The sequence below is a fragment of the Dendrobium catenatum genome, unplaced genomic scaffold (genome assembly GCF_001605985.2).
Source record: "Dendrobium catenatum unplaced genomic scaffold, ASM160598v2 fragScaff_scaffold_1125, whole genome shotgun sequence".
Classification (NCBI taxonomy): domain Eukaryota; kingdom Viridiplantae; phylum Streptophyta; class Magnoliopsida; order Asparagales; family Orchidaceae; genus Dendrobium; species Dendrobium catenatum.
This window is the reverse complement of record NW_021319587.1, coordinates 2216840-2228648: the sequence shown is the minus strand read 5'-3', so window position 1 is coordinate 2228648 and position 11809 is coordinate 2216840. Positions and strand designations below refer to the sequence as shown.

General features: G+C 33.4%; 1 protein-coding gene across 1 annotated transcript in view; it reads left to right on the top strand.

Moving 5' to 3' along the window:
* Positions 1-3702: 3702 nt before the first annotated feature.
* LOC110095567 overlaps positions 3703-11809 on the top strand; it is a 48951-nt gene continuing 40844 nt past the window's right edge. Inside the window, exon 1 of the mRNA XM_020821164.2 lies at positions 3703-4063. Within this exon, the coding sequence (XP_020676823.1) occupies positions 3782-4063 (282 nt within the window). The 5' untranslated portion in view covers positions 3703-3781. The remainder of the gene's footprint in view (positions 4064-11809) is intronic.

The window sequence follows — 11809 nt, the reverse complement described above, 5'->3', positions numbered from 1 at the left end:
GGTCTCATCTCTCTTTCCACCCAAGTATATACAATTACCATGACTATCAACATAATAAGTCTATAAAATAAGCATATTTATGGTTGAGGCCTAATCTTATTAATAGTATCTTATCCTTTCCATAAAATAACATGCACAAGTAGGGGTGAGAAACAATTGCTCAATAGGTTACTGTAAACTTACTATAGAATTCAATATACACATATAAAAGAACTTGTATATTAGTATCATAATGTATAAATACAACATGTCCATAGTGAACTAACATAATATTTATATTATGTTTGGTAGTAAAAAAAAAAAAAGTTTATTTCTCCTCCACCACCAGACACCTATATTTCTTTCCTCCTCCCCCTTCTTACACACATTTTAAAAAAGATGCAAATAAAAACATTAGTACTTTAAACATGTAAAAAAATAAGTACTTTCAACAATAGCATAGGAATATCGTTAGTTTCAAAGTGTATAGAAAATATCTATCATATTACAATTATATAGTGTTTCCCTGCAAAAATAAATAATAAACATATTTACTGAATTTTATTATTATAAGGCATATAAAATTAAATTTCTCTTATCAACTAGCTCAACGACACTTATGAATAAGGAAAACCTTAGATTATAAACTCTCATTATACAATATGATTTGAAATTGATTTCTATATAATTTATTGTGCATTTTAGTTATTGTCAAAAGACTCAAAACACATATTTTTTCTCATACTATAATTAGTAAGAATCCAAGCTTCCTGAATGCCTAATATATATATATATATATAGAGAAGAAGAGAGAGAGAGAGAGAGGAGAGAGAGAAGAAAATAAATTATAAATTATGTTTTAAGAAAAAAAAAACTAATCATTTATTTATAGTATGATTGGATACAATTAAAATTCATAAATCTAGAACTCCTCATGTATATTTTAAAGTAAGTGTTGCATGTAAGAACATTTGCTATGATAGTAAGAGAGTTTGTTGTCTTAAGCATTTATAAAAAAAATCTAACGCCAAGATAATGAGGGAGTGAAAAATTATACAAATGTTAAGGTTTTTACATATAAAACTTATAGAAGAAAAAACAACAGACTTGACCTAGTTAAATGTTCGATTAGTTTTTGTCACCATTTACAAATAATGATATTCTTTGAGAGATGATGATTTTATAAACAGTAACATAAGATACTTAGCGCATACTAAGTGATTGAAGCTGGAAGAGCCTTGTGGCTTGTAAGCTGTTTTTAAGAATTGTTTGATTGTTTTTTTTAATGTACTCAATTGAGAAGGGGAGATAAGGGACCAAAAGTTTAAGCATAAATATTGATGTTGACGTCGAGAGTTAAAGGAAATGTTAATAATATGTGTTTCCAGAGTTCTTATAAAAACAGTGCAAAGGGCGAATTGTGTCAGGTATTGTGTGATCGACACAAATGAGGTGATTGTCGAATGGTGTGTTGGTGTAGCTGTGGAGATGTGAGCACACATTGTCAGGACGTTTGGTTAGAGGAACTACTAACGCTCATTAAGTTACGGAGAGTTGTACGAATTAGGTTCTATAGTCGGAGAGCCAGCGATCCATAGGTGGTACGTCTGGAGGAAACGAGATTGTGTAAGTTGATACTCTGGTGGTTGCAGGACGCAGACATACATAAAGATGATGGTGGGTTAGATATATTTAAATGTCGCAAGAGGACCGCCATGTAGTAGTAACTATCGCGCAGGACTTTTAGCTCATCCTTGACGTGTTATTGAAGGTAGGTAGAGGATTGGTAGACGTCTTCTGAGCATTATCCGACAATTGTAGTCATTATATACTGGATGGCTGGCAGTGGTTTTATTCTGAACATGTAAGTTAAGAAGAGACGCTAGATCATTGGTATTCACAGATTCTAAGCGCTCTCGATTTTTCACTCCCATTTTTGTCCCTTTCAGGTAGAATGGATGTCTATTTATAATATAATTTAGGAAAGATAGCTTGAATGAATTTAACTAAAATTTCATAATTTTCTCGAATGATTGATATTAAATACTTTGATCATAGTCATTATTTTAGGCATTTAAGACTCTTTAGAGTGGCAAGTAGATAATGACTTAGTTTGGAATTTGTTTCATTGAGCTTTGGTTTTGACTATATACATAATAACATATATATGGAGATGATTAGGAATTGGAGATAGTTACTTGCTTTAGTCTCATTTAGACTTGAATCAAATTGCCTTTGTTTATGTTGGTTCTTCCTTTCAAAATACTCAATTTCATTAGAAATTTTTGAAATATATCTTTGAATGTTCTTAAATTTAATTATGAAATTTTCAAACGCAAAATTTCACCAAAGGAATTTTTTTGCATATCAATAAGGATTTTATTTTAACACGTGTAGAAGGTTTTTTTTTATTTATGATGTAATTCTAGCCACGTTTAACATGTGCATGTGCACTTTTTAATAATTTCATAATTAGACCAGTATTATTTTATTATAATAAATATGAGGAATCTTTAAATTGATAAAAACAGAGAGAAATATTAAATAATTTTTTGTGGTCATTTTTAAATAATCACTTTATCAATTCTCTTAAATAATTGAAGAGTTGCTTTAAATGTTACACAAAAAGGATATGATATATAATTCAATTCTCTTCTATAATTTAAATTATTATAATTATATAACTACTTAATAATAAATAAAAATTTATTATATTAAATAATATAACCAAGGCTTGATGTTATAATTAATTTCGTCATTGAGCAGCTGAGGAATTTTTATTTTTAATTAATGCTTTATTGGGTATTTGCAGGATAGCACTTATAAGGTATAATTAGATTATTTATATATTTAATACTTAATTTTATATTTACTCACATTCATTAAAATATTTAAATGAAATAAAAAAATATGCTGTAATTTATAATAATTTAATTAATATTTGAAGATAAAAAAACATTAAGGGGTTGTGTGAATGCATCATTTCAGTAGGATTATCATAAACCCTATCAAACAACAAAAATGACAAATTTAAATCCCGTTTCTTCTTTGTTTTGCTTTAAATCCCAAATTTATTAAATCCTAATAATGTGTAGTGGATATATAGGATTTAGGGGATACGAAGCGTAAGAGAAAGGCGCGTCAATGAGTTGCTCTTTCGTTCTCTTAAGCTCAACAACAGCTGATCAAAGACGAAGGAACAACGACAAGTATAACCAACATGAAAATAATGCCAAACAAAAAGCACAGATAAAAGTATTAAATTCTACAACATGCACAATTGAAACAGTAAATGAAAAAATGTCAATGAGGAAAAGTAAACCCTAAACATGTCTAACTATATTATTTTCAATGATTTTGACCAACTTAAATACAAGTTATATATAATATATTGGGAACTAAAAAAATTATATTTAACTATATTTTTATTTTATGGATGTGTTATGTCGACTATTATATAAATTTTTTATTTTTTATGAATATATATGTTTATATTAATAATTATTATTTATTTACATAAAATTCTCATAAATTAATCTCTTTAAATCTTAAATTCCATCATTAAATAATTTTACAGAAATTTCAAAATTTAACAGCGTTTCAGTCTAAATAGTTTTTACAAACAAATTTTTTTTTTTTGGGAAAAATAAAATTGCCACCTAAATTTTTAGGTATTTAATTTACTCAATCCTAAGAGGCCCTCGTGAGGTCACACTCCAATTATTACTATATATAAGGACACCTCACCAGTCACCTCCCTCCAGCCACACTACAGTACTATTGTGAAACCAAGATCGGAGAAATGGCGGAATCTGAGGAAGTGGCCAAGGTTACCAACCGCGACATCGAGGTCCAAATCACCGGCGACGGCCACGGCGATGACCACGGATACCACCTTGGCGCCGTTCTCCGAGACTTGTTGGCCGGAATAGCTGCCGACGGGAAAACGCCGCTTTCCCATCGCATCCGAGTCTCTCTGTCCTCCAACGCTCCTCGCCTCAAAGACGCGTCAAGGAACTCTGCTCAAGCTCTTGTAAAATGGACTCGACAGGGCAGCGCTGCTCGTGTTCTTCTCGTTATCTCGGTTCGCGCTTCCGCCCGTTTTTTCTGTCCGAAACGATTATTTATTGGATTGATGTTGTTTCGTTTGTTTGTTTTCTTTTTCCTTGAACTAATTTGAAGGAATTGGGTCAGGTGTCATTGATACGCATAAAGACTTGTTTTCTGTTTGATATGATTAATTGAATGAAAGTATACTGTGGTGCTGGTAATTCCTTGGATCGGGATACAAGAATCCTGCTTTGGGTTTGATAGAGAAGTCCTTCCCATTTTCTCCTTGTCATCTTGTTTTGCAATCGATGCCCCTTTTTGCTATCTGATTGATGTTGTTTTGTTGGTTTAGTTCAATAAGGTTGAAATAATCGTATCAAAAAGTTTAGTCTAGCTGGATTATAATCCTTCGAGCCATTGAGGCAAATTTATGTCGAACAGAATTAATAGATATAATGACTTATTTTCTGTTTGATTTGATTAATTGGATGAAATTTCATTATGGTGTGGTAGTTGTTACCCAATATGTTACCACTTATACAATATTATACATAGCAGGGATCTTCACTAAATAGAATGGATGGTTTTTATTTGGTCTTCTACCTTCAATGGCTAATAGAGATAGTTCATGAATTCCCTTGATCTTTCATGATCCACAGTGAATTCTTGAATCCAACTGATCGATGAGGTCAAGACCCTATTTTCTTGCAATTCAACAGTCAGATTCCCTTGAATTGCAAGTTTGTTTGATAATGCATGAAATTGAGTTTTACCTAATTAGGAATTTAGGCATACTTCTATCAACATGAATTCCAGCCAATTAAGGGTTGTAGTTACTTTCGGACTTCCAAAAAGAAGTTTGTTTTGGACGCCTTGGTCTGAGAAGCATTGGATCATTGGGTGACTTTTGGTTATTAAAAGTTTGCTGGAACTTGGTCTCTATGGTCACAAAGGAGGGTTGGGAGGCCAGGGAAGCATTGAGATCAACTGCTCACGCACTAGGGAAGCTGAGTGAACTGAAATTGCACCCAATTTTTAACCCAAGGGGACCTATTTATAAATTTTCAAAAAAGCATTTAGTCATAATTTCAGCTATTGCTGATGGTTCAAACTGACAAAGTCAGTTGGGAATTGGCTAATAGTGGTCTCACACCTTTCATAGAATGTTCAAGGGCTAGGGATGAGTTGTATCAGTTGTTCTATGAGTTGGGTGCACTTGTGTGTCTTAGCCTAAGCTTGTGCTGGCTATCTAGGATATGGCAGCCGGCTGATTGGGCTAGCAAGGATTCTATAAGGTTTAGGGAAGTTAGAGGAAGCTTTAGATTCAATCAATTTTGTTAGGGATAGCTTGGATTGGGTTTTGACCTTTTTATGGGCCAGGTCAATCCAATTGACTCACTTGGGTTAACCCAAGTGAGCAGGACTACTTAGGGGAGCTAGGCTTAAGGTCTTAGGGAGCTTTAGTCAAAGTATGAGGAGATTTGGTTTGGGTTTGAAAGATTTAAACCTAGTGAATGCAAGGAGAGTGCCCTATTGGCATTTTCTATATTTTGACCTAATCTTGGCCAACATGGGTTGATCATGGGTTAGGGGTAAGTCTTGGTGCCCTTGAATGGGTTTGAGTCACCTTGACTCAAGTCTTAGGTCAAAAAGCATGGTTTTGACCTAAGGAAGCAATGGGTAAGGGTTTAGGGGTATTTGAATTTTTTTTTCATGGTAAGCATGGGTTGACCATGGATCAAACATTGTCCCAAGTTCTTTAAAGTGGTTAGAGTCACTTGAGTTCAATGCAATGCAAAATCTAGGAGTTAATCCTTTGGATTCCAAGATGGGTCTTATAGGGGCATTTTGGAAATTTTTACTACTCATGGTCAACTAGAATTGACCATGGGTATTCCATGGTCCTAAATGATCCTAGAATGGATTAAAACCATTTGAAACTAATGCCAAATCTTGGATTTGAGTTTTGGCTTTTGACCTAACGGACCCATATTGGGCACCCTAGGGGCATTTTGGCAATTAAAAAAAAGGGGGCATTTTGGCAATTTTATCACTTTTGGTCAATTGAATTTGACTAGGGTGGAGAATGATTCTTAATGTTGGAGTTGCTCCTGTAGAAGATAAGATTAGAGAGAGTCGACTTAGATGGTTTGGTCACATAAAACGGCGGCCTTCCGATGACCCGGTTAGGAGAGTAGAGGTAATAGATTTGACTTATGTTAAGAAAGGTAGGGGTAGAACTAAAAAGACTTGGTTAGAAAATATTAGGAACGACCTTTCTTTATTAGATTTAAACGAGAATTTGACTTTTAATAGGACACAATGGAGGAAATAGATTCATGTAGCCGACCCCACATAGTGGGATAAAGGCATGTTGTTGTTGTTGTTGGAGAATGATTCTAAATGTCCCTAAGATGAATTATAGTTGTTCAAAACTAATCCCAAGGGCAAATGGCTAGGTTTGAATGCTTAGATTAGACTTTGGGCTTTGGACAAACTTGGTTGTCAAAGTGGTTCATGGGTCAACCTTGAGTCAAAATATTCTTAAAAGAGATTATGAGTGTTAAGCTCAATTCCTAGCTTAATGATCATTTTAGGTTTTAGGTAATTTTAGGGTTTAAGGTTTGACCTTGTTCGAACCACTTTTGACCAAGTGTCAAAGGAGTTGGCCAATACTCCTTGACCCATGGGGTGGGTCCAGGAATAGGTCCATGGTCTCTAGGGAAAAACTTAGAGCCAATGGTTGTCTATTGTGAATTATAATGTTTGAGTTATTTTTGCAAATTTGGGCAATTTTAGAGTTTGATCTATGGTTTATTGGGTTTAATTTGGTGGGTCCACTGCCAACCTAGGGTCACTAGGAGATGTCCTAAGTTCCCTAAGAGGTTCATGGGCTTTATAGGGTTAGCCAATGTCAAGTCTTTGGGAATACCCCTAAAAGAGTCATAGGGATAATTTTATATGCTAAGGTAGAAAATTTAAGTGCTGAGAGCATACCTTAGAAGGAAAAGTGAATCTCATTAAAAAAATGAGGTCAACAAACTCCTCAATCTTTTTTTCTCTGAAGCCACTACATTTTTTGAGATTAATTCTTATATTAAATGTCACCTAAACTTGGAGATCTGCCTCTTTGATGATCTTATACTGACAAACACACCTGTGCATAAGTTGCTATTAGTCAACAACTTAGTCATTCTACCGAAGGGAATCCTACTACTTTTATTCAAGAAAATTATCATTTTTGCTCCATTAACTCCATCTTTCTTAAGCCTCACACCTATCATGAGGTTTGTTCTAGTCCCCATTAGTGACAAGTTATTTGGAAAGAGCTTTGATGCCTTAGTCTTCGTTAATTGGGATTAAGTTGGCTTTCATGTAGGAAAGTTTGTTGTTGATTGCCAATGGGTCTAGAAAATAATAACTACACTCAAATGAGCCTGTTGAGCATCATAAAGTCTATCTTGTTGCTAAATGCTTCACACAGGAATACGATATTGGTTTTGATGAAGGAATTCTTCCCTTAAATATATAAGCACTCTATTCGTTGTTTTGGCCATTCATTGATGACCACTTTTCAAATAGAAATAATTCTTCCCGCAATGGCAATCTTAGAATCAACTTTATTTGTGACCATCTTCTAGGCTTACTACAACATCGACTGAGGTTTGTCAACTTTGCCACTAGACCATGCCCTAGTTATTTTCTATTTCTCTCTCTTCTATTAGAAATAAATTTTTTTAGGCACTAGATCTTGCACTAATTATAAATTAATTATTATTTTCTAATTGGGAGTTTGTAATGTAAAAGATAAGAATTGAGAAGAAAGTATATACTCTCTTTTGTGTGGGAGTCTTGAGGATAACAAAAAAGAATGGAAAATAACTGCAAGTCTTTTTTTGTGGTATCAACAGTATCATTCTCTTGCAACTTAAGTAGAAATAAACAAATTGAGTCAAAATTAGTAAGCTTAATTTCTTAACAAGAATCACCTATTCAGTTCAACAATTCATACGAACCTTGGTTGAAACATGAATATGTTCAATGTTGAAGAGATGAGCCATCATTGAAGTATTGCTAGTGGCAGTATTGGTGGCATATTTTGCAGCATGTCCCATAGCATTGCCATAATAAGCATACATTGCTTTTTTGTTGCTTCCAAATTTCTCTATCCACTGCCGCACCATGCATCAATAATACCGCATTAGGAGATTCTGCTCAAGCTCTCCTAATTTTACTCAACAAAAAAACTCTCTTTATGCTCGCCTCATCTTCTTGGTTCTTGTTATGTCCTTTCTATTATCGAAAATGATATTTTCTTCAATTGTTGTCATTTTTTTGGTTTAATTCTATTAGTTTGAAGCAATCTTATTGAATTCCATCTTTTATTAAACGCATTTACATCACAGTTCATGTGAATAGTTTTATTTCTCCTCAAGAATCCCTCCAATCACAGCTGTATTTCTCCTCAAGAATCCCTCCAATCATTGGGAGGCGTACGAGGATAAATGACTAGATTCTATGGATATGTTAGTAAGTTTTCTTTTATAGAAAAGCCTCAAGCTGACTATAATAGGTCTATTAAAAAACTAGGAAACTTACAACTATTTTGATGATAGTTTGAGTCGACGTGACATATGTATTTACCTTGAAAATATAATGTATATATAAATGTTTAAAAAGGTGAAATTGGAAATCGAGTCATTTTACCCTAGTGAAGCGAGGCGTAAACCTAGAGGCGGTCAAGGTATATGCCTCGAAACAAAAAAATAAAAAACTCATGAACTTACAAATAATTCATTAAAATGACAAAAATAAAGTATCAATATTGATTCATCATCATAAAGATATAACCCTAGACCCTAGTAAACTTTCATATTCTTCATACTAGCCTTCAATGTAACCCTTATATCATCCTCAAATTCTATTTCATTATTATCATAAAAACCTTCTTCAATTACTATAATTTTTAAACTCCTTATATCAATTAATATTGGATTCAATATAATATAAAATAAATCGATAAATTAATAACACAACAAAGTAATCAATTATTTTTAAACTATGATATATATATATATATATTAAAGTTTATTTTGATTTGATTTGAAATCAATTTTAGTTAACTCAAAATAAATCACCTCGAGTCAAATTAGCTTGATTTAAATGATTTCAATTTAAATCAAGTTCGATCCGATATGGAATTGTATTATTTTTTTACTACAGTTAAGTTAAACTCACTCAAATTAAACTCAATAACAACCCTAGATTACATGTACGAGGCATTTGTTTAAGGTTTCTCAAGCCAAAATTAATTGTTGGAGTTTTCCATGATAAGCACGCTGGGATTAGGGTTTCATGTAAGATTGGAGTTCTTCTCATATATTATCAACGTACCATCTTGGTAGCTAGGGCTTCATTGGAGGATTGGAGACTTCATTAGGACATGGAAGAAGAAGGCTTCTTCTTAGGTAATCTTGGTCGTGGGATTATTTTTGGGGCCTTCTTTGTTTGATGATGGGTTATTTTGGCTTGTGAAAGATTTGGTGAGTGCTCTTAATTTTATATATCATGATTATGACTTATATGTTTATTGAAAGTAGATCAAATACTGTACTTTTTCATGGACATATGTTTCGTTGAAGTTAAACCATATAGATCGGGTGTCTCTTTATTATTTTTTATTCTCTTTTGTTATAATTTTTTGGCAGTTTATTCTAGATCCCGAGAATGCTTCTTCATTGTCTTTTGGCGCTCTTTTTTGAATAAACTGGTATCAAAGCTGGGTCCTGAGATTGATGGCCATGAATTTTGACATCAAGATGTTTGATGATTTTGGATTTCCAAGAATGAAGATCATTTAAAAAAAAAAGAAAAAAAATGAAGAACATTTTAACAATTAATCTATGCATGATATTGAAGCAACCAAGGTGTGTTTGTTTTTCATATTAGAGCAATTCATCTTGGGGAAGCATAAAAGAGTTATATTTTTCATTATAAGAAAACAATTTTGAAAAATGGGATGATGCGAGGACTTTAATAAGTGATCAAATGTAGGACCTCCCTTGCATCATAGTCTATCTTGACGCCACATGATATTATCGTAGGGAAAAGAGATAACTACTTTAGAGGTACACAAATTTTGTGGTAGTTACACTTGTGTTATTGATAAACGAATCTTTACGTGTAACAAATAAGCTTTAGAGGTTTCTCATAACCATTTTGATGTGTGTTATTAAACCCGTTGTGAGGATTTTGGAGCTTAGAGTGCTTATTTTAGTGATAAGACAAATGCGTTCTAATTTTACTATAATATTGAGTCATGAGAGTTTCTTAAACCTAGCAACTTATTTTAATGACTGTTTGAAGGATAAAAAATATCCTGAATCAAGATTTGTGAAGTTTGGCCATAAAATTGCATGCATCTGGGGAGCTCCACTCTAGAAGAAGGATTTCATTAAAGGATTGGAGACTTTATTAGTGTAAAGAAGAAAGATTCTTGTAAGGTAATCTTAGTTGTGAGCTTATTGTTTGGGGCATTTTGCTTTATTTGAGCTGGGGTGTACTTGAGTTTAGGAAATAACCGATGAGTGCTCTTGATTTTTTACACCACATTTGTGGATAGAGGTGCAAATGGGATAAGTCAAGCTCTAGTTATATCTAATTCAAGCTTAGATTGGCTCATCTATTTCACAGTAGGATCAAACTTGAGCTTGAGATCCGCTCATCTTATCAACTCGCAACTCTAGCTCGACTTGTGAGCTCTAGTTTCTTTGGTGAGGAAATGATTTATGAGGTCTTGGTGAAGTCATTGACTAGACCAACAATGGCGACTGATGAACTTATGAGCTGGCTTGACTCACTTATATGCTTAATGGTGGGTTATATTTGTTGTTGGAGGATTGGGTTTATTTTCCCTACTATGGGATGTAGGCTTGATTGAAGCTGATCTACATAAATTTGTCTTCTTTTTATTTCCTCTCCCATTTATGATAGTTTTGTGGCACATCTTTCTCGATCTTGGTGAAACTTTCATGTTGCCTTTTAATGACCTTATTACAATATTCTTTATGACTATGGTGCCCTCATTATAATATTCTTTATGACTGACTACTAAGAATAGCTCATCTTTCAGTATTAATTGATTTACTCTTTTTAACTGAAGTTGCTTTTACCTTATGATATAAGGGCCCAGACAGCATGGTCATGTTTAATGCTACGCTTGTTATAATGGCTTGCCCATGAATTTGAAATGGGTCCTCCAATTAAAATTTGCTGTCTTTATACCAGTTTTAAAACTTTCATTACTCCTTTTCTTTACATCAGCCAACAATTCTGTCAAGTGGGACACACCATCAGAGAGAGAGAGAGAGAGAGAGAGAGAGAGAAGAGGCATCTTCGTAGTGATGGGTTTTGTTGATAGCTAGCTACGGATAACTATCATGTTAGAATTGCTATTATAAGTAGCCATTATGACTCCATGTCATTTGAGCACATATCACCACCATCATGGAACAGCAGCTCAGTCTGAAAGTGCTTACATGCAACATCAAAGTCTGTAACTTTTAGTTTGATATTCTTGGTACATATCTGATCTTTCTGAGGATTTCTGAAGAAAAATGTACATCATGTTGTTATGTTGAATTTTTTTTACGTTGCCTAGAAAGCAAGCAGGCGCATCCAAAGCTTAGGTTCTTGTCATAGATGTTATTAACCTTCCAAGCTGGTAGCTAATGAGGATAGTTTTATGACCTGATCTAGTTTAGTTCAACATAGAAATAGT